At 58.4% G+C, this 17637-nt stretch overlaps 1 protein-coding gene across 4 annotated transcripts in view; it reads left to right on the top strand.

The window, feature by feature from the left end:
* LOC147215906 (connector enhancer of kinase suppressor of ras 2) overlaps positions 1-17637 on the top strand; it is a 44551-nt gene that overhangs the window by 19300 nt on the left and 7614 nt on the right. For 3 of the 4 annotated variants that reach the window (XR_015109224.1, XM_086178726.1, XM_086178722.1), the window contains exons 5-17: positions 671-712; positions 5029-5148; positions 6384-6443; positions 6524-6592; positions 7254-7400; positions 10482-10609; positions 10674-10885; positions 12449-12535; positions 13187-13395; positions 16476-16513; positions 16593-16635; positions 16880-16928; positions 17066-17238. Coding sequence is in view for 3 of the 4 variants with exons in the window: in XM_086178726.1 (XP_086034852.1) it covers positions 671-712; positions 5029-5148; positions 6384-6443; positions 6524-6592; positions 7254-7400; positions 10482-10609; positions 10674-10885; positions 12449-12535; positions 13187-13395; positions 16476-16513; positions 16593-16635; positions 16880-16928; positions 17066-17238 (1377 nt within the window). In the remaining variant the exon portion in view is untranslated. The remainder of the gene's footprint in view (positions 1-670; positions 713-5028; positions 5149-6383; positions 6444-6523; positions 6593-7253; positions 7401-10481; positions 10610-10673; positions 10886-12448; positions 12536-13186; positions 13396-16475; positions 16514-16592; positions 16636-16879; positions 16929-17065; positions 17239-17637) is intronic. The other variant, XM_086178725.1, reaches the window with a different exon arrangement.

Here is a 17637-nt window from a genome sequence, read left to right as displayed (position 1 = left end):
CACGGCTCCGGACCTGACCGGTCCCGGGGCGCAGGCGCCCGCAGAACGTCCGGCGGCGTTGGTGTTTGCACTCCTACCCGGGAGGTCTGAGGGTCTGGATCCGTCCTCCATGTGAGAGCGCGTCCGTGCGAGTGCCCGGAGAAGGTCCTGGAGCCGGGCAGATAAGACCCGGCCCTCCCTGGGGGCCCGAGGAGGCCAGAGGAGCCTCCATGAGACCTCCGTGGGACCTCCGTCAGCCAAACAGACGTGTCCTGCAGGGATCCAGACAAAGGTGGCAGCCCATAATACCCCGCCGATGCCCCTCACATCTGCGGGGTATTATGGGCCGCTTTCCCGGGAAGAGATCCGCCGTTGGCTGCGGCCGAACGGCAATCTGTCGCCTTCGAATCCCAGCGTCTGAGGACGCTGAGCCTCCAGGAGGCCCGTGGAGATCCAGGCGGCAGAACCCCATCTGGACCGGCTACAGGAGCGTTAGCTCCTGGATTATGAAGTAACAATCTCCGTGCCGAGAAGCCGCTGCCAACCCGTGGAAAGCCCCGGTGGCCATCTTTGGCACGTTCTCCTCCTGCTGATGGTTTTATGTGGTCTTGTCACGAAGGACATGTTTCTGCTGGTCTGGAGATAACCTCCGCTGTCCTGTGGTCCCGTCTCACCTCTCTCTCCTCCACAGGACTGCACCGTGTACGAGACGGAAAACAAGATCCTCCACGTGGTAAGTCCCGGACGCAAACACGCCATGTCCTGACGACGCACGGTTGTTGGTGCTCTTCCATCCGAAGAAGGAGGAGGAGGAGGAGGAGGAGGAGGAGGAGGAGGAGGAGGAGGAGGAGAAGGAGGAGGCTTCACCTCCTCACCAGGTTTAGTTGGAGGACACTTTTAGGAGCTGATGTTCACTCGGGATCTTCAGGTCCCCAGTAAGATAGCAACGCTGAGGAGGGTTGTGCTTTCTTGTGTGTGTGTGTGAGAGCATGCGTTGTGTGTGTGTGTGTGTGTGTGTGTGTGTGTGTGTGTGTGTGTGTGTGTGCGCGCGCTTGTGTGTGTGGGTCGGTTGATACTGAGTGAGCAGCGAGTGTCTGATCTGAGCTGACAGTTCCTGCTGCCATCCAAGGTCAGGTGGAGGAAACCACTGGACTCTGGGCGGGGGGGGGGTCACACAGAGAACGAAGCTCAGCAGACGAGATGAACGCGTGGATCCCATCAGATCCAGTGCAGGTTCAAGCCCAAACCTGACGCCAAAACCTGCCGCGCTCATCACCCCTCCAGCTCAAACCTTCTCCACATCTATCACCACGTCACAGTGAGGAAACACTGCCCTCATTTACCTATTAATGACATGTGCCCACACACACACACACACACTCACACACACACACTTGGTGTCAGACTAAAGGCTACACATGACTAAATCAGCTATGCGTGGGAGGTTTATGTGTGAAATGGAGAAACGGCGTGAAGGAGAGCGAGGAGGGGGAGGTGTTTGTTTTGGGATGCTGCTTCATCGCTGATGAGTTCTCGCTGTGTGTTTTAAAAGCTAATCAGGTGAAGATGAATAACATTAACAGAATCACACCATGACGTGCTGAGACACACACACACACACACACACAAACATACAACGGTCTGCACATGTCTGATGGATACAGGCTATATCCTCATAAGAGTAAAAGCCTTCCGAGGTGTCGGTCATCTCATTATGGGATGGAGCTCCACCTCCTGCAGGACGGGCTGCAGCTTCAGACAGAACATCAGAGGACCAGGACCTGCTTCACTTATGGGGCAGCAAGAACAACAATACCACTACGACTAGGACTAATGATCGTACAACACTACTAATACTGCAGTGACTAGTATTGATACTAACTAACTAATAATCATTGTTGTGGTAAAAATGACAATAGAATACTGCTACTACCAGTGATTGGTCCAGGGGGAACCCGCCTCTCGCCCAATCCCAGCCGGGACGGGCTGCAGCCCCACGGCTCTGAGTGCAGGATGATGCGTGAATGACTAATCATGCTAATGCTAACGATGCTGCTTATAATAACACTAATGCTAACAACAATAATAATGATGATTATAATTGTAATGATGATGATTAAACTAATGGAGGCTTCTCCACATCACCCTGTGTGATGAGGAACATGATTTGCTGATGGCCGTGGCGTCTCCTCAGACGTCTGTCCTGCACGCCGGTGAAGGAGGTCCACCGTGGCGCGGTGGTGCTGGGAGATGATGCGGCGCTTCGCTCCCCGCTCTCCTCCCGAGCTGAACCTCCTCCGTTCCCCTCGCCGTGTTCATTTCCTCTCCTCCGTCATGGTTGTCCTGCGAGGGCTTTCGGTCGCTGTCGTCTCCGGCGCCGAGCGGATATTCCGGCCGTCGGCCAGGACAGCCGGAATATTATAATATTCTACCCGGCTAACGTTAGCTGTCAAATTAGCCTCCGCATCGTCCCGAGGGCCGCCGAGCCACTGACTCCGGCGTACCGACGACGGACAATAATTCACGTGTTCGGTTCCGAAGCCTCGGATTCAGGCGGCGAGGGAACTCATATCATTTGACCGGTGGCCTGCACACGGGAGGCTCGCAGCCTCGGCAGACGGAGGCAGACGGAGGCACAGGCGGCCGGGACCGACGTCCGTCCAGCTCGGATCCAAAAAACATGAACACCGACGGACGAGCGTCTGAACGTGAAGGTTCCAGCAGGTTCTGCAGCGGCTCTGTTTGCGGCCCGGGTGCGGCGGCTGCACCGGAGCGCCGCTTGTATGTTTGTCAGTTTCAGCTCAATAATGCAAAAAGCGACTGCAACTCGGCACTCCGCTCGCATTCAGGTGGACTGAGCTCGAGTGTGTGTGTGTGTGTGTGTGTGTGTGTGTGTGGGAGCGGGGGAGAGGAGATAAGCAAGTATGACTGTCTGATGGAGCGTGAACTATGTGTGAGTGTGTGTGTTTTTATGTGCATGCATGCATAAGGATGAGAGCAATTGCATAACACTGTCCTAGTTGTGTGCTTCCCCTTCCTCCCAAACCCTCCTCCTCCTCCCTCCTTGGTTCTCTCCATTTTGCTTTCAGCTTCATGTTCTCCTCCGTGTGTGTGCTCATGAACATTGGTGTGCAGATCAGCGCTTGCATGGGGAGCTACACGTGTGCACGAGCAGAAGGTGCAGGTTGTTTTTGGAGGGGGGGGGGGCGAGCAGCCAGAGCTTAATCCATTTGGCAGCGTGGAGTGTCTGGCTTTCTGTGTGACTGCTCTTAAATCTCACGCCAGCCGACCGGCCCGTAATCTGCGTTGCGCCTCCAAAAGCGGAGGGGGCCTGTCCGGCGGAGGAGCCGGCCAGGGATTGGAGGACGGCCTCCTGTCTTCTGGACCCTTCTAATCCCAGGTCGAGTCCACCGGCCCGCTGATCCAGGAGCAGGATTTAACATCGGCCCGCCCGCTGCTCCAGAACCCCCGGGTTTCTTCGACAGAACCGCGACGTGTCCTCCCACCTGCTGAGGAGTCCACCGAGACTCACACACACCCGAGAAATGCAAACGGGGAGACCTTACACACCTTGTCCGTGTGTGTGTGTGTGTGTGTGTGAGTGAGTGAGCCGCTCAGTCTCCAGCTCCCCACAGGGTCCTTTAGTGGAAAGGACCACCTTTACCTGTCCTTTAGTGGGACGGCTGCACCTCAGTGGAGTGTGTGTGTGTGTGTGTGTGTGTGTGTGTGTGTGGGGAGGGTGACGCTTCTGCCCCCCACCCGCTGCTCACGTGCTGATCTGCCCTCGGCAAGACGGCGTTGCTCCTGGTGGTCTGGTTGGCGCCTGGCGTGGCTGCTCCGCACCATGGGTGTGTGAGAGTGTGTGTGAATGTGTGATTGTGTGAGAGGGTGAATGTGATCCAGTGTGAAGCTTTATGCAAGTGGAGAGCCATTATCATATTGAATGAGTCACAGCCTCAGAGCTGCTGAGGGGAAAGGTGTGTGTGTGTCTGTGTGTGTGTGTGTGTGTGTGGGGGGGGGGGGTTCTGTATGCAGGCGTGTGTGTATGCATGTTTGCATATACGTGTGTGTGTGTGTGGATGTGCATCACTGTGTGCTTGACTGCTCTCATCGTTCCATATCATCTGTTGTTATTGTTTGTGAAGACTGAAATTATTAGTGTGTGTGTATCGAGTGTGTGTGTGTGTGTGTGTTTGTGTGTGACCAGGAATGTGTCTCTGTAAGCAGTCCTGAAGCTGTACAAACAGGATAGCCATCTCTGTGAGCGTCCATGAGGTGGAAAATACAGGCGGAGCCTTTCCTGTTTCTGACGGCGTGTCCACGCCGTGCCGGCCTGTGGACGGGGTGTGTGTGTGTGGGCCCAGGACCGACACACACTCACCGTCCACAGGCCGGCAACGTGTGGACGGGGTGTGTGTGTCCGTCCTGAACCCGTGATCCCGTGCCGGAATCTCCATGTCACGTGGATCCAGTCCTGGATGGGACCTGGTCACATCACAAACCCCTCTGTGTGTTTGGTATTATACAAAACACACACACACACACACACACACACTTTTGGTGTGCTTCTGGTGTGTGGCTGCTAAAATTTATGCTTGGCAGGAGCTGAAATTCTTCATGCTGAGGAGGATCAGGATGCTGTAATATGTAATAGATCAGGATGATAATATAATATAATATAATATAATATAATATAATATAATTGTAAACTCATGCCATTAATGTTGGTTTGGGACTTTTGGTTTTTCCTCACTGTTCCATCCCTCCAGTTATCTGTCCATCATGATGTTCTGCTCGGCGAGGCCGTCCTTCTGGACGGACCTAAAGGGCGGCGTGCGTGGAAGTCCTCCCGTGTCTCCGTGACCGAGATGTCGTGAGACGGCGCCCGGCCGGCTGCCGGCGTCGGGTCCGTCCGCAGACGCTCCGAGGCGGGAGGGCGCGGGACCGTCCGATGAAATGGTCGCCGCCCGACCTCCTCCGACTCAGGAGGACCGAACCGTCTCACCCACTTCCTGTCTGTCTCTCTGTCTCCTTCCTCCCGCCTTCCAGTGCAAGACCTTGGCGGGGATCTGCGACCACATCATCTCCCTGTCGTCAGACTCCCTGGTGTCCCAGTCTGCCCACCTGGAGGTGGTCCACCTCACCAGCATCATGCCCAGCGAAGGCCTGGTAAGGACGGCGGAGAGCAGGCGGAGAGCAGGCGGCGCCAGGATCCGCCTTGTCGAGGAGGTCGTCTCCAAGGTTCTCCTTACGGGGCTTCTGCCTTTTTGAGCTCCGACTTCTTACCCCGGCTTAAAAGTATCCTGAGGAGCAGGATCGGGTGCGGGGCAGGAAGCGGGGCAGGAGTGGGGCAGGAGTGGGGCAGGACAGGGCAGGAAGACGGGAGGCAGGTAGACAGGAGGTTGTGGAGGCTCCTCTTTGGGAGTGAGGAGGACGGAGAGGATCAGGAAGGAGTCCATCAGAGGGACACGGTAGATGTTCTTGAGATAAAGTCACACCGAGATGGTTCGGACCTGGACGGAGGAGATCGGGGTGGAAGGATGCTGAGGTTGGAGCTGCTGGGCAGGAGGTCTGGAGGAAGACCTGAGAGGAGGTTCATGGGTGGAGGGGACGAGGACAGGAACGTAGGTGGAGTATAGGAGAGGGTCAGATGGAGGCAGGGGATTGGCTGAAGGTCAGATGGAGGCAGGGGATTGGCTGAAGGTGACTCCTGATGGGAGCAGCCCTTGACCACCTGCAGAAGCTGTGCGTGGTTAGCGGGGTTTGTGGGGCCGGGGGCGGGGCCAGGAGGCCAAGGGGCGGGGCCAGGGGACCAAGGAGCAGGGCCAGGGGACCAAGGGGCGGGGCCAGGGGGCAGAGGGGCGGGGCCAGGGGACCGAGGGGCGGGGCCAGGAGGGTGAGGGACATGCAAAGGTTGCAGTGAGGTGAGGAGGGGAGGAGCAGGAAACGCTGCTCTGGGCTGATGTGATAATAAGGAGCTGCTCGCCACCTCGTCCGGTCATTAGATGCCGATCTGCTCGCGGATGCTTAATGCACCCTGGACGTCCTCTGGGAGCTCCAAGTCCTTTTTAATGGACTCCTCCAGCCATACCTCCAGCCCCCAAGGACAAGGACAACAGGAGACACACATCCAAACTCCCAGTTCTTCTGTGCGGGACATCTGAGCCCTGATATCCATGATTCCGTGATGGTTTCACACCTTCTGAGTCAGATAGTCGATAGGTCCCATGACTCTGTGACGCGTGCAGGAAAAGCCCGGGGAAATATTTGAAGTGTAGATGAATGTGGACCAACGACGGGGCGCGCCTGCATGACGATACCACCGGTAGAACGTCGAGTGTGGAGGTCCAGACGTCCTGTGAGATACCCTCAGCCTCTCCTGTGTCCGTCTGCTTCCGTCCCAGGGCATGTACATCAAATCCACGTACGACGGCCTCCACGTCATCACCGGAACCACGGAGAACGTAGGTGCTCCCTCCATCGGCTCGCGATCATCTCCGACCCGCCGCGGCTTCCTCTAATCCGTCCTCAATGTCACCTGCAGTCTCCAGCAGATCAGTGCAAGAAGATCCATGCAGGAGACGAGGTGATCCAGGTCAACCATCAGACTGTGGTGAGTACTGAACCAAACATCTGGCTTCCCTGCTGGCTCTCTGAGTGTGTGTGTGTGTGTGTGTGTGTGTGTGTGTGTGTGTGTGGGGCCTGGCACGATGCTGTCCGGTGTCAGGAGGAGCCCACAGTCAGCATCTGACTCCTCTGAAGCTCTTCAGCCATGGATCTTCTCCTGGACCTTCACACCACAAACACAGGGGACAAGAACATCTGAGAGTCGAGGTCACCTGAGCAGCAGCGTGGGCAGCGAGTCTGTCGGCGAGGAGGACTCTGCTCGCTGCTGCTTCACAAAGACGGCCAGTCAGGGTTTCATTGTCCTCCCCTGAAGACGTTTCACTTCTTCTGGTCCGAGAGGCTGGAGAACGAGCTGCTGAAACGTCTTCAGGGGGAGAAAATCATGCCAAGTTGCTAAAAGAACGATTCTGAATTATTATGAAGAAGATTAACCGTGACCTGGAGGTCTGAGAACCTCCGCAGACGTTCATAAAGTCATATTCATATTCAGTCCAAAAGCTGAAGATGAAGGTCCACTTCCTGGAACGAGGAAGCACCAGGGCTTGTCCTCCACCGCCCTCATTTCCAGCTGTGGTGCTGCTGCAAGCCATCATTCCTTGGTAGACCTCTTTGAACTGTGTGTGTGTGTGTGTGTGTGTGTTTTCCAGGTGGGCTGGCAGCTGAAGAACCTGGTCAACGCTCTGAGGGAGGACCCATGCGGCGTGATCCTCACGCTGAAGAAAAGACCTCAGAACACTCTGAGCTCCACGCCGGCGCTGCTCAGGAACGTCCGCTGGAAACCCCTGGGCCTGCAGGTGAGTCCACGCCCGCCCCGTCGGCTGTTTCCAATGCTGGTATCTTCAGAGGGCCGGACCTTCACGACCTTCACGTCGGCCCTCTGAAAATACCAGCTTTTGAAACATCTTCTCGAAGGGTCGCGTACGGGAAACGCAAACTTCCGTCCCCTGGAGAAACTAGTTCCTCCTGTCAGCCGAGCTGGAGGTCCGAGGCTCGTGTCGGGAAAAGTCGATCTGGATACAGGTTTCACGGCGAGGACAAGAAGGTAGTGATGAAGACCGCGTGTTGTTTGTGGACCGACGCATCGTTTCATACCGACGGCGTGCCCCGGCCTGCCCGGTCAACCTGACCGCACGGACCCACGTGCACGCCGGCGCCGGTCGCGTTGGACAGGTGAGAAGGTGATGCACCACAGGGGAAAGATCTGCCCTGCAGAGGCCTGGAGGTCAGACGGGGGGCGTCTGCTACAGGCTGGTCCTCTGAGATGCCTTCTCCCTCTCCGTCCTCCTGGGACCTTCACCTCGCCGAGTGTCCCTGCAGCCCCTGGCCGTGGGCGGGCGTAGCCTTCGCCTGGGGCTCCTCCAAGAACGCCGCTTCATTGGCGGCACCTGGAGATGTCTCTGGTCCTCCTGTGGAGACGTCAGAGCGTCTCCTGCAGCGAGGCTGGAGACCCTGTTCTCGGTGCCGACGCCGTCTGGAGCTTCTACCCCGGGTTCACCGTCATATTTGCTCCCGCAGAAGATACCGGCCGCTGGAGATACAGACGCACCATAAGCACCCGGATCAGAGCGGCCAGATCGCGGTGGAAGGCGAGGAGAAGGAGGAGGCCTCGGATTTGTTCTCTCCAGAAGACCAGAGCTCTTAATTATTCATAAGCAACTACAGGCTCGGAAACACGAGCCGCTACTCAGCAAATACTGGAGATAATTCTCTGGATCCCAAATATCCTGTTAGACAGGCTGTTTGGGGGGAGGGTGTGTGTGTGTGTGTGTGTGTGTGTGTGTGTGTGTGTGTGTGTGTGTGCGCATCCCTGAGCGCTGCAGAGCGGGCACGTGTCCATCTGCGGAGGAGAAAGGCTGAGGAGATGTTTGTTCCTGCACACACGCCGGTGGACGTTCTCCCAAGAAGTCCCTCGGCTCCTCGGAGAGGAAGTGGGTCACCGCACTTTGTGTTAAAACAAAAAACACACACACACGCACACAAACACATGCACACACACACACACACACACACACACACACATGCACACACACACACACACACACACATGCGCACACACACACACACACACACACACACACACACATGCCGGAGCTCGCTGTTACGTGTGGCAGATATTCAGCCGGATTAGCGGCGAATCCGAAAAGGAAACAATTTATCTGCAAAGGATCATGTGATCCCGGCCCTGACTGTCTCCACGGCAACCGCCTCCACGCCTACAAAGATGGCCGCCTCCCGGCCGGCCGGGCTCAGAGGTTCAGGGTGGGACGTCCGGGCTCGGAGGCTCCTCCGGAGGACGGAGAGCCTCAGGGTGGCGGCTGAGCTCCGAAGGCTGGAGGCAGGACGGAGGCGAACATGGACGCTCATGTGGAAAAGATCACGCGTTCATCTCAAAGCAGAAGGTGCGGCGGAAACGACCTGAAAAGGACTTTCAAAATGGCCGAAGCAACAAGTGACGGATTGGCTGGGCTGTACAGAACTTCTCCACCCCAAAGGACCTGGTCACAACAAGGAAGATGGACGCTCCTCTGAGCGCTCCACATCCAGGGGGACATTCTTTGGACCCTGGCTGAGGTGGAGATGATGGAGGTCAGGAGATCACCTTCATGTTTAGCAGATTTTATTGGCCAACGCCAGGTGGGCGGAGAACCCGTTCACAGCAGGACTTCACACCAGCTTCAGGAAGGTCACAGGTTGGAGAATAGGTGGAGGTCCCGCAGAAGTCCCTCAGAAGTCCCTCAGAGGTCCCTCACGCCTTGCGGTTTTGGGTTTCTGAGTTTGAAGGAGGTGGTCCACGGAGGTGTCTGGTGTACGCTGAAGGTGACGTGACCTCTGACTCCAGCGTTCTCCTGGGACGGGATGTTCTCAGGCTGTGGGGACGAGGAGATGATCTGCTCAGGGTTTGACTGCTGGCTTTGGCTCAGTGGCAGCCGAGGGTTGATGGTTCAAGTTCTACCAGAGTGGAACTTGTGGTCACGTCTCTCCAGAGTCTGCCTGGCTTCTCCTTCACCTCCTTCTCCTTCTCCTTCTCCTTCTCCTTCTCCTTCTCCTTCTCCTTCTCCTTCTCCTTCTCCTTCTCCTTCTCCTTCTCCTTCTCCTTCTCCCCCGGCAGGCAGTAATCACTAAAAGACTATTTTCCCTCAGCTAGTCTCCGTGCAGAGTTGTTGCTCCTCTCTTTCTCTCTCCTTCACTTCTTCCACTCACTTGTTCTTTCTTCGTCCTGTTTTCTCCCTCTCCCTCATCCATCCTTCTCCATGTGGTGTCTGGGGTTTATGGTGGGCCGTCGTAATGTGAGGTAGAAGATGAGGACGGAGGGTGCCTGGGGATGGATGGTGGGTCGGTGAGGTTGGAGGATGAATGAAGGCCGTCTGATGAAATGATGAAACCCCGAGTTTCCTTAATGAGGACGCTTCCTCCCATCGCTCGTCTTCTGTGACGCTCCATCCATCGTGTCCACACCAGGCCTCCTCCTCCTCCTCCTCCTCCTGCTCCTGCTCCTGCTCCTGGGAGCTGAGATGTTTCCATGACATCAGAGTGCGAGCGTCCCATGGAGCTCCAGGACCTGGTGACAAAGGACGTACGTGTCCTTGAGTCATGCCGAGGCAGGAGGCCACGCCGGCGCTCCTCTGCTCAGGGAGAGGCAGGGTTGCCATGGTAACAGACAGGGGGAACCCCACGCCAGGCCCGAGAAGAAGCGGGGCGGTGAGGAGGCCGGAGGTTCGGGGGGGTTGTGGGAACGCCGGGCGGGGAGGGACGTCGGAGCCAGAAGGTCGGGCCTTCCGTACGCTCGCTTGTCCGCGGACGCCGGAAGGGTCCGGTGGTCGGAGCGCACGGACGCCGTCTCATTGGTTGGTTCTCCTCTGCTCTTCTGCCCTCAGCCCATCCCCACCAGCCCCACCAGCACCTCCCCCACCCCCGGAGGAACCCTGGGCATGTCCAAGATGGATGCCCAGAGCATGCAGGACGTCTACATCCTGTCTCCTGTGTCCGGACTCTACGGCACCAGGTCAGAGGCCCTCCGGAGATGGCGGCGGAGATGGCGGCGGTATCTAAGAGCGCGTTCTGTGCAGGGAGGAGCTGGGCCTGATGTCCTGTGACGACATCAGCAGATACAGCGTGAGCTCCCAGTCGGGCTCCAAGGGCTCCGAGGCCGTCAGCTACTACCTGGACCAGGACAGCGGGCAGTACTTCTCCCTGCTGGAGGGCGACGGCCCGCCGGGGCCCGACTACGACCGCGGACGCAACACAGGTGTGCGGCGGCGGGACAAGACGCCCACCCACGGTAAGGTGCTGCCGGAGAGGGGACGCCGCCGGCGCCATGTCCTCCCCCTTCCGCTGCCTCGTCCTCCTCGTCCTCCTCGTCCTCCTCGTCCTCCTCGTCCTCCTCCATGTTGGCCACTCACCTCATGCCGCTGCTTCTCACCCCCGCCAAGGCGGTCCTCGCTCCGCCGGCCCGTCAGCGGGGTCACGCCAAAGCGAAAGCGTCACCAGGGAGCATGTGCAGGAGCATGTGCAGGAGCATGTGCAGGAGCATCTCGGGGCCGAGGCGGTGCTCTCCTCACTCCATGCAGGCTCGTCTTTAAGATGATTTCTCCAGAGACGTTCTCGGGGGACATTCAGCCTCTCCCGCAGGTCTGAACGGGCACCTTCTGGTTCTGTCCGGTTGCGCCGGGAACCCGTGTCCAGAGTCCCGTCCCACCTGGAAACCCTGTGGAGACCCGGCGGACCAGGGTCACCACACCTTCACCCTCAATTCAAAGCTCAGCGCCTGGTGAGCCTCGGCCGGACTGACGGCTCATCCAAGGTGGACTCACCCTGATGTTCATCCAGGTCGGGCTCCACTTTTCAAGGGGTTGTGAGTTCCGGAGCCGGGAGCCGCTCAGCTGACGTCCCTTCTTGCGTGGAGCTGCTTTTGGACGGAGCAGAGATGTTGGAGGACATCGGTACTTACTGTAGATGTGTCGGGGAAGTGTCCTCCTCCCCTCCGGGGAACCTCCCGGCCGTGCGCTCCCACAGGCCGTGACCCGCACCTTCAGCGCCGCCTTCCGAACCGAACAACCGAAGACGAGGAAGACGACACGGACGCCTCGGAGCTGGAAGCTGCCGCGGCGTCCGTGGAATGATTCCCGTGGACCGTCTCCCCGCACGGCCCGGCGGGTGAAGAACCCCGTCGGCCGTTAGCTAACTCCAAACTTCTTCCGCTCAGATATAGATGTTCCTCTGTGGGCCTGGAAAACCCCTCTGAGGCCGAGCGGGCCGGAAGAGCTCGGATCCTGGGTTCCGATCCGTTTCTCTCTGCTCGGGTCCATTTTGTCCCAAAAGACCACGTGACCAGGGAGCAGATAGCTTTAAAAGAGGCGCCCTGCAAGAAGTATCTGCTGATGGGCGGGGCTTATGAGCTCCACCGATCGCCACGCCAGAAGCTGTGGAAGCGTGAGAAGACCCGGGTCGGAGGAGGAGCTGAGATGGTCCCCGGTTCCTCTGCTGTCTGACCGCACCAAGAAACCACCTTGTTCCTGAGAAGGTTCTGGGAGACGCAAACCATTCCTGCGGTGAGACGGGAGCTGCGGAGAAGAACCTCGGCGCGACGTCTCGGATCGTCATCGGCCGGAGCAGAAGGAAGTCACACGGCATCGCTTGGAATGAGAAACCCGAGCTGAAGAACATCAAGCCGACACCTTTCGACGGCAGCGAGACCTGCGGAAACGTCTGCGAAGTGACCTTCTCCCTGCACGTGTCCTTTACCTTCCACCCACCTGCGCACACACCTTGTCTCCGTGTCACCCGTCCCCCCCCCGCCGCCCCGCCTCCGGCCGACTCTCTGATTGCTGATTGGTTGTTCCAGGTGACCTCAGACCCGTTTCCATGCCTCCCGAATATAACTGGATGGCCGAGCCCAAGGAAGCCAGCATGGGCAAGAGGGGGAGCCGAGGTACTCTCACCCGGACGCCGCGAACACGGGTCGGACCGCAGAGCTTTGCTCCATGCTCCACGCATTTCAGCTCATCTTCCGGTTGTCCATGGTGCTGTGGTTGTGTGAGGATACATATCTCCCAGGTATGTATCCGCCAGAGCGACCGGGCGCATAAATGGGAGGAAACCGCATTTATGCAGTCGCTCTGGAAGTGAAGGCCGACGGCCGCCCGGCGGAGAGGCTGCATCTGTTCTCGGCCGAGGAGCCGCACCTCCGCCGCAAACTCTCTGACTAGCATTAAGGCCGAGGAGGCCGAGGAGGCCGGCGGGCCGCGAACCTTCTCCCTCCTTCTCGCTCTCGCTGCCCGTTCGGTCGTCCGTGTTTTCCGTGTTCGTTTCCCCGTCGTTTCCCCGTTCCTCCCTGTGACGGAGCGGCCGGCCGGCCGCGGGTCGGCGGAGGATCTCCGGCTGTAGATCCGTGTCGGACGATAAGGTCCGCGTCACTTTCGTCCCTCTTCTGCTGGATGGTTATCGGCGAGGGTCTATTCCTTGTCGGCCTCCTGCTCTCCTGAGTTCTCCCCCGGCTCCTCGCCGTTATCTCCTCTCTCCGTGGCTCTCCTCCCGCTTTCGTCCTCCGCCCGCGCTGACCTTCTCCGCTTCCTCCCCGCAGATTCGGACAACTCCCTGCTGCGTTACCTCAGCGACGACAAGATCCTGGTGATCGAGGAGGAGCCCGAGGGTCCCGGGAGGGAGAGCCGGCGGGACTCCACCCGCCGCTCCCGCCGCAAGAGTCGCAACCCCAGCAGCCCCAGCTTCCCCATCAGCCCGTCCATGCTGTCCTCCACGCTGCGCCTGGACCAGCCCCCCGAGGCTCTGGCCGTACGTACGCCTCTCGGGTCCCTCGCCTCTTTGTTTCCCGTGGCCGAGGCCGCCGTCGCGCGAGTCGCCTGTTGAGAAGGTAACCTTCAAGAGCGGCGCCTCCACGGCCGCATTAGCTCCGCCCGGGAAGCGCCGCAGACGTCGGGCGCCTTGACGGTAGTTTATCTTTAACGGTAACCGGGGAAGGCTTCGGACGGCGGCTCCTCTTAAAATATACGATGTCATGAGCCGGGTCTTCTTCTAACGTCTCACTGCAAAGGCTGCGACGCCAGGCAGGCAGCGAGCAGAGTCCTCACAAGGATGGCTCTTTGGGTGGACTTTCACCTGTGAGGTCACTGATGACCTCCTGTGTGTGATGGACAGGTGAACCTCCGCTGCCACACACACTTCTGTTCAAACATCACGTCTTAGCCAGACTCTCATGGTGACCGCCGGACAGCTGACGGTCACTCATAATCTCAGCAGGGATGACCGGCCGCTGACACGCCATCAGATGAACACGCTTCACCTCTTTTTCTATAAACATTTAAACATCATTCTCAGAATTCACCTTCTGCCAAAATACAATGATCGTGTTTTAATATTTACATTCATGCATGAGCACATATGTATCTCCTTCTCCTTTGGGCTGCTTTGTCAGGGGCCTCAGCCAATCACCTGCCTCCATCAAACCCACAGCCAATCACCAGCCTCCATCCAAACATCAGCCAATCACCAGCCTCCATCCAAACATCAGCCAATCACCAGTCTCCATCGAACCCTCTCCTCTCCACCACCTGCCTTCCTGTCCTCTTGTCCTCCATCCACGAACCTCTTCTCTGGTCTTCCTCCAGACCTCCTTCCCGTCACCCTGGTCCTCCTTCTTCCCAGACCTCCTCCGTCCACGTCCAAAACGGAGGCAGGACGTGACTTTATCGGTGTGACTTTATCTCCGCCACATCCGCCGCGCGTCGTCCCTCCGACGGCCTCCTTCCCGATCCTCTCCGTCCTTCTCGCTCCTGAAGATGAAGGTCCACATCTCCAGCTCTGCCTCCTAGAGTCTCCAGATCAGACGCCGCAGCTGCTCCGGCTCTGTCTTCTCCTTTCCTTCTTTCCTTCTGGTCGACGCTCTTTTCTCCACCCGTTCCAACCCTCTTGTTCCTCCACCTCTCCTCCTCCCTCTCCGTCGCCCCTCGGCTTCTTCTCCGTCTCCGCTCCCCGTCCCCTCGGCGTTCCTCTTGGGTTCCTCCGGCCGGCACAGGTACCTCGGTCCTGCTGCGTCCGGCCTTCGTCGGTCCGCCTCTCTAGATGCTCCTCCGGCGGCTCCCGGCTCTCCCGACACGTCGTCTGCAGACGTCACGGTCCACGGAGGTTCCCGTCTGACCTCGTCCGTCGGCCCGTCCGTCACCGCGGCGAAGCGGAAGGTGTTCGGAGCTGCTCCCAGAAGCCCTCCGGCCTCCTCCATCACACCTCCGCTCCTCCCACCATCTCACCGCTCTCCTCCATCTTCTGCGCCGCCGTCACCTCCTCCCGTAGCTCTCCTGACCTCCTGGTACGGCCGCGGCTCGGCTCTCGGCACCCATCAGATGCTTCTCCTGGATCTACAAGGGCACCCCGTAGATCCTCTGACCTTCTCCAAACGTCTGTCTCTGCGTGAGGCTGCAGACGGGCTGAGGAGACGCTCACTCAGTCTCTGGTGCTTCTGCTCAGCAGGGCAGAGGAGGCCACAAGCTGGAGCCATCAGTCCTTCGCCGCCGCCAGCTTCATGGATTAGGAGAATGACACTTTAAAGTTAGACGCTCTGCAATCTCTTATACACACACACACACACACACACACACACAAACACACACACCGGCTCACTCACAGAGGTGCATTTGTATTCTGGGTAGGCGTCTCACGACTCATCCTAACTTGTCCTAATATTCACATCTCCGGAGATATGCCCCTTCTAAATAGGAGTTTATTCTGGACACACACACACACACACACACACACACACACACACATATCCTCGTAGGTGAGTAGGTGTGTGACTCAGCATCAGCCGGGCCAATTACAAGCATGACTGTGCTTAAAACACCGTGCACGTAAATACACACACACACACACACACACACACACACACACACACACACCGCTCTGACAGGTGAGCACACACTCGCCCTCTGGCTGGAGGCGGGGCTTCTCACGCTGGTGAGTCACATGGACTACAGACGCTTCTTCTTCTTCTTCTTCTCCTCCACTGTGCTGCTCCCTTCTCCAATCACCCGCCTCCATCCAACCCTCAGCCAATCACCCGCCTCCATCCACCCCTCAGCCAATCACCCGCCTCCATCCAACCCTCAGCCAATCACCCGCCTCCATCCAACCCTCAGCCAATCACCCGCCTCTCCTCAGTGTTCTGTCTCTTGTTCCTGGTTCATCATCTGTCCATCTCCCCATCCGTCTTCTGGCACCTGTCAGTCGCTTCCGTCTCTTTCCTTGATCTAGTGAACCTTCTTCAGGTTCTCGCTATCTGCTTTGCTCCTGGACCTGGACCTCAGGCCCCCCGTTCTCCTGCCGAAGCTTTGCCGTGTCCTCTGACTGATGCGTCGCAGCTTTCACAGCATCCCGATGGTCTTGCAGACACGTGGATGCTTCCTCTGACGCGCACGTGTCTGGGTGACCATGAGCCCAGACGCTTCCTTCCAAGTATCTCCTCACACGTGGATCGCCTCTTTGGCTCCGTCAGAACTCCTTCTGAACGAGGCTTCTTCGGGATATTTAGGAACAAATGCGCACTCGGGTTCTTCTGCGATGCTTGATTCACATCTGTCAGGATCCTGGAAGCGGCCCGGTGACCTAGATTCTAGGTTCTGGTCCCGGTCCTGGTGGATCCAGCAGGGCGAAAGGGGCGGCGGGCGCTGTGGGACCTCCATGCAGGCGAATGATCTCAGCTTATTTTTATTCTTGGAGGAATGCACCGATATATTTGTATTTGGGTGACTGCGGGCCGGAGCTGCTGCACGCTGAGACCTCACCTGATGCAGGGCCGGGAGAACCTTCAGGTTTGCTCCAGGAAGGAGAACTCTAACGCCTCTGTCTTCTCTCTCCATCAGCGCGGCGTGGACACCCTCCGAGCCGACGCCACGGACAGGTGGGTTCGGGCCGGCCGCCGGTCGGACCTTCCGGGACGTTCCGGTCGCAGACGTTTAACCCCGGGTGTCTTCTCACAGGTACTCGGGCTCGGGAAGCTCAGGAGCCGCCTCCATGAGGAAGGTAGGAGCTCAAGCTGATCCACCTCCCCGCCGACTCATGCTTTTCTCAAAACCCGATTCAGAGGCGGCTCTCACGACGCCTCGGTCACAGCCGCCGTCGTTTAGCGACGTGTCAAAAGGAGCGCGCCCACGACAACCGGCGTGGGCCCGTCACCTCCGCCCGGGCTGGACCTCGGCTCGGGGGGCTCGTGCCCGGACGTGGTCTTCTGCTGTCCGGCTAACGTTCTTCTCTCTGTCCTCCCCAGTCTTTCCACTACACGTCACTGAGGACGAAAACCAAAAAGAGGAGTAAAGGTAGTCCCGCCTCCGCCTCGCGGTCACCGAGCTGATGCTCGGACATACCGTCGCTCTCGCGCTACTCCGGTCTAATCTAGTCGAAGGAGCACACAAATGGGTCTCGCTGTTGAGACGGTGGCCTCCTCTCCTCCCAGGTTCCCTCACCAGCGCCAGTCGAAGGAGAATCTCCTGCAAAGACCTGGGCCACGGGGACTGCGAGGGCTGGCTGTGGAAGAAGAAGGACGCCAAGGGGTACTTCACTCAGAAGTGGAGGAAGTACTGGTTCATCCTGAAGGAGTCCTGCCTCTACTGGTACACCAACCAGAACGTACGTTCAGACCTCCTCACCTCTTCATGACCTCCTCCCCCCTTTGCTCTTCGACCCGGCGACACCTACTTTTGAAATATGAGGGCCTTCAAACCGGCTTCGCTCCCACATCTGGACCGGAGCGGGTGGCGCGCAGTCGTTCCTTCATCCATCCCTCGCCCGTACCGCGCAGATAACCATCGGCTCGTTCACCGAGGCGGGTGGGGTTCCGGGCCGCGATTGGCCGAGAGGCGGGTTCGCCCCGTACGAGGCCCCCGGATTGACCCGGACCAATCCGGGGGCCTCGTACGGAGACGCACGACATTCCCCCTCTCGTTGCGCACCGGAGGAGCCAACGAGGGTCAAAGTTTGGAGTGTTTACATGTTATTATGACTCGTCGGTGTTTCCACCCCGAGGTC

This window comes from Fistularia commersonii, chromosome 31 (genome assembly GCF_037954325.1).
Source record: "Fistularia commersonii isolate RoL2024-O1a breed Wild chromosome 31, RoL_Fcom_v1.0, whole genome shotgun sequence".
Taxonomy (NCBI): Eukaryota; Metazoa; Chordata; class Actinopteri; order Syngnathiformes; family Fistulariidae; genus Fistularia; species Fistularia commersonii.
This window is presented reverse-complemented; position numbering and strand designations above follow the sequence as displayed.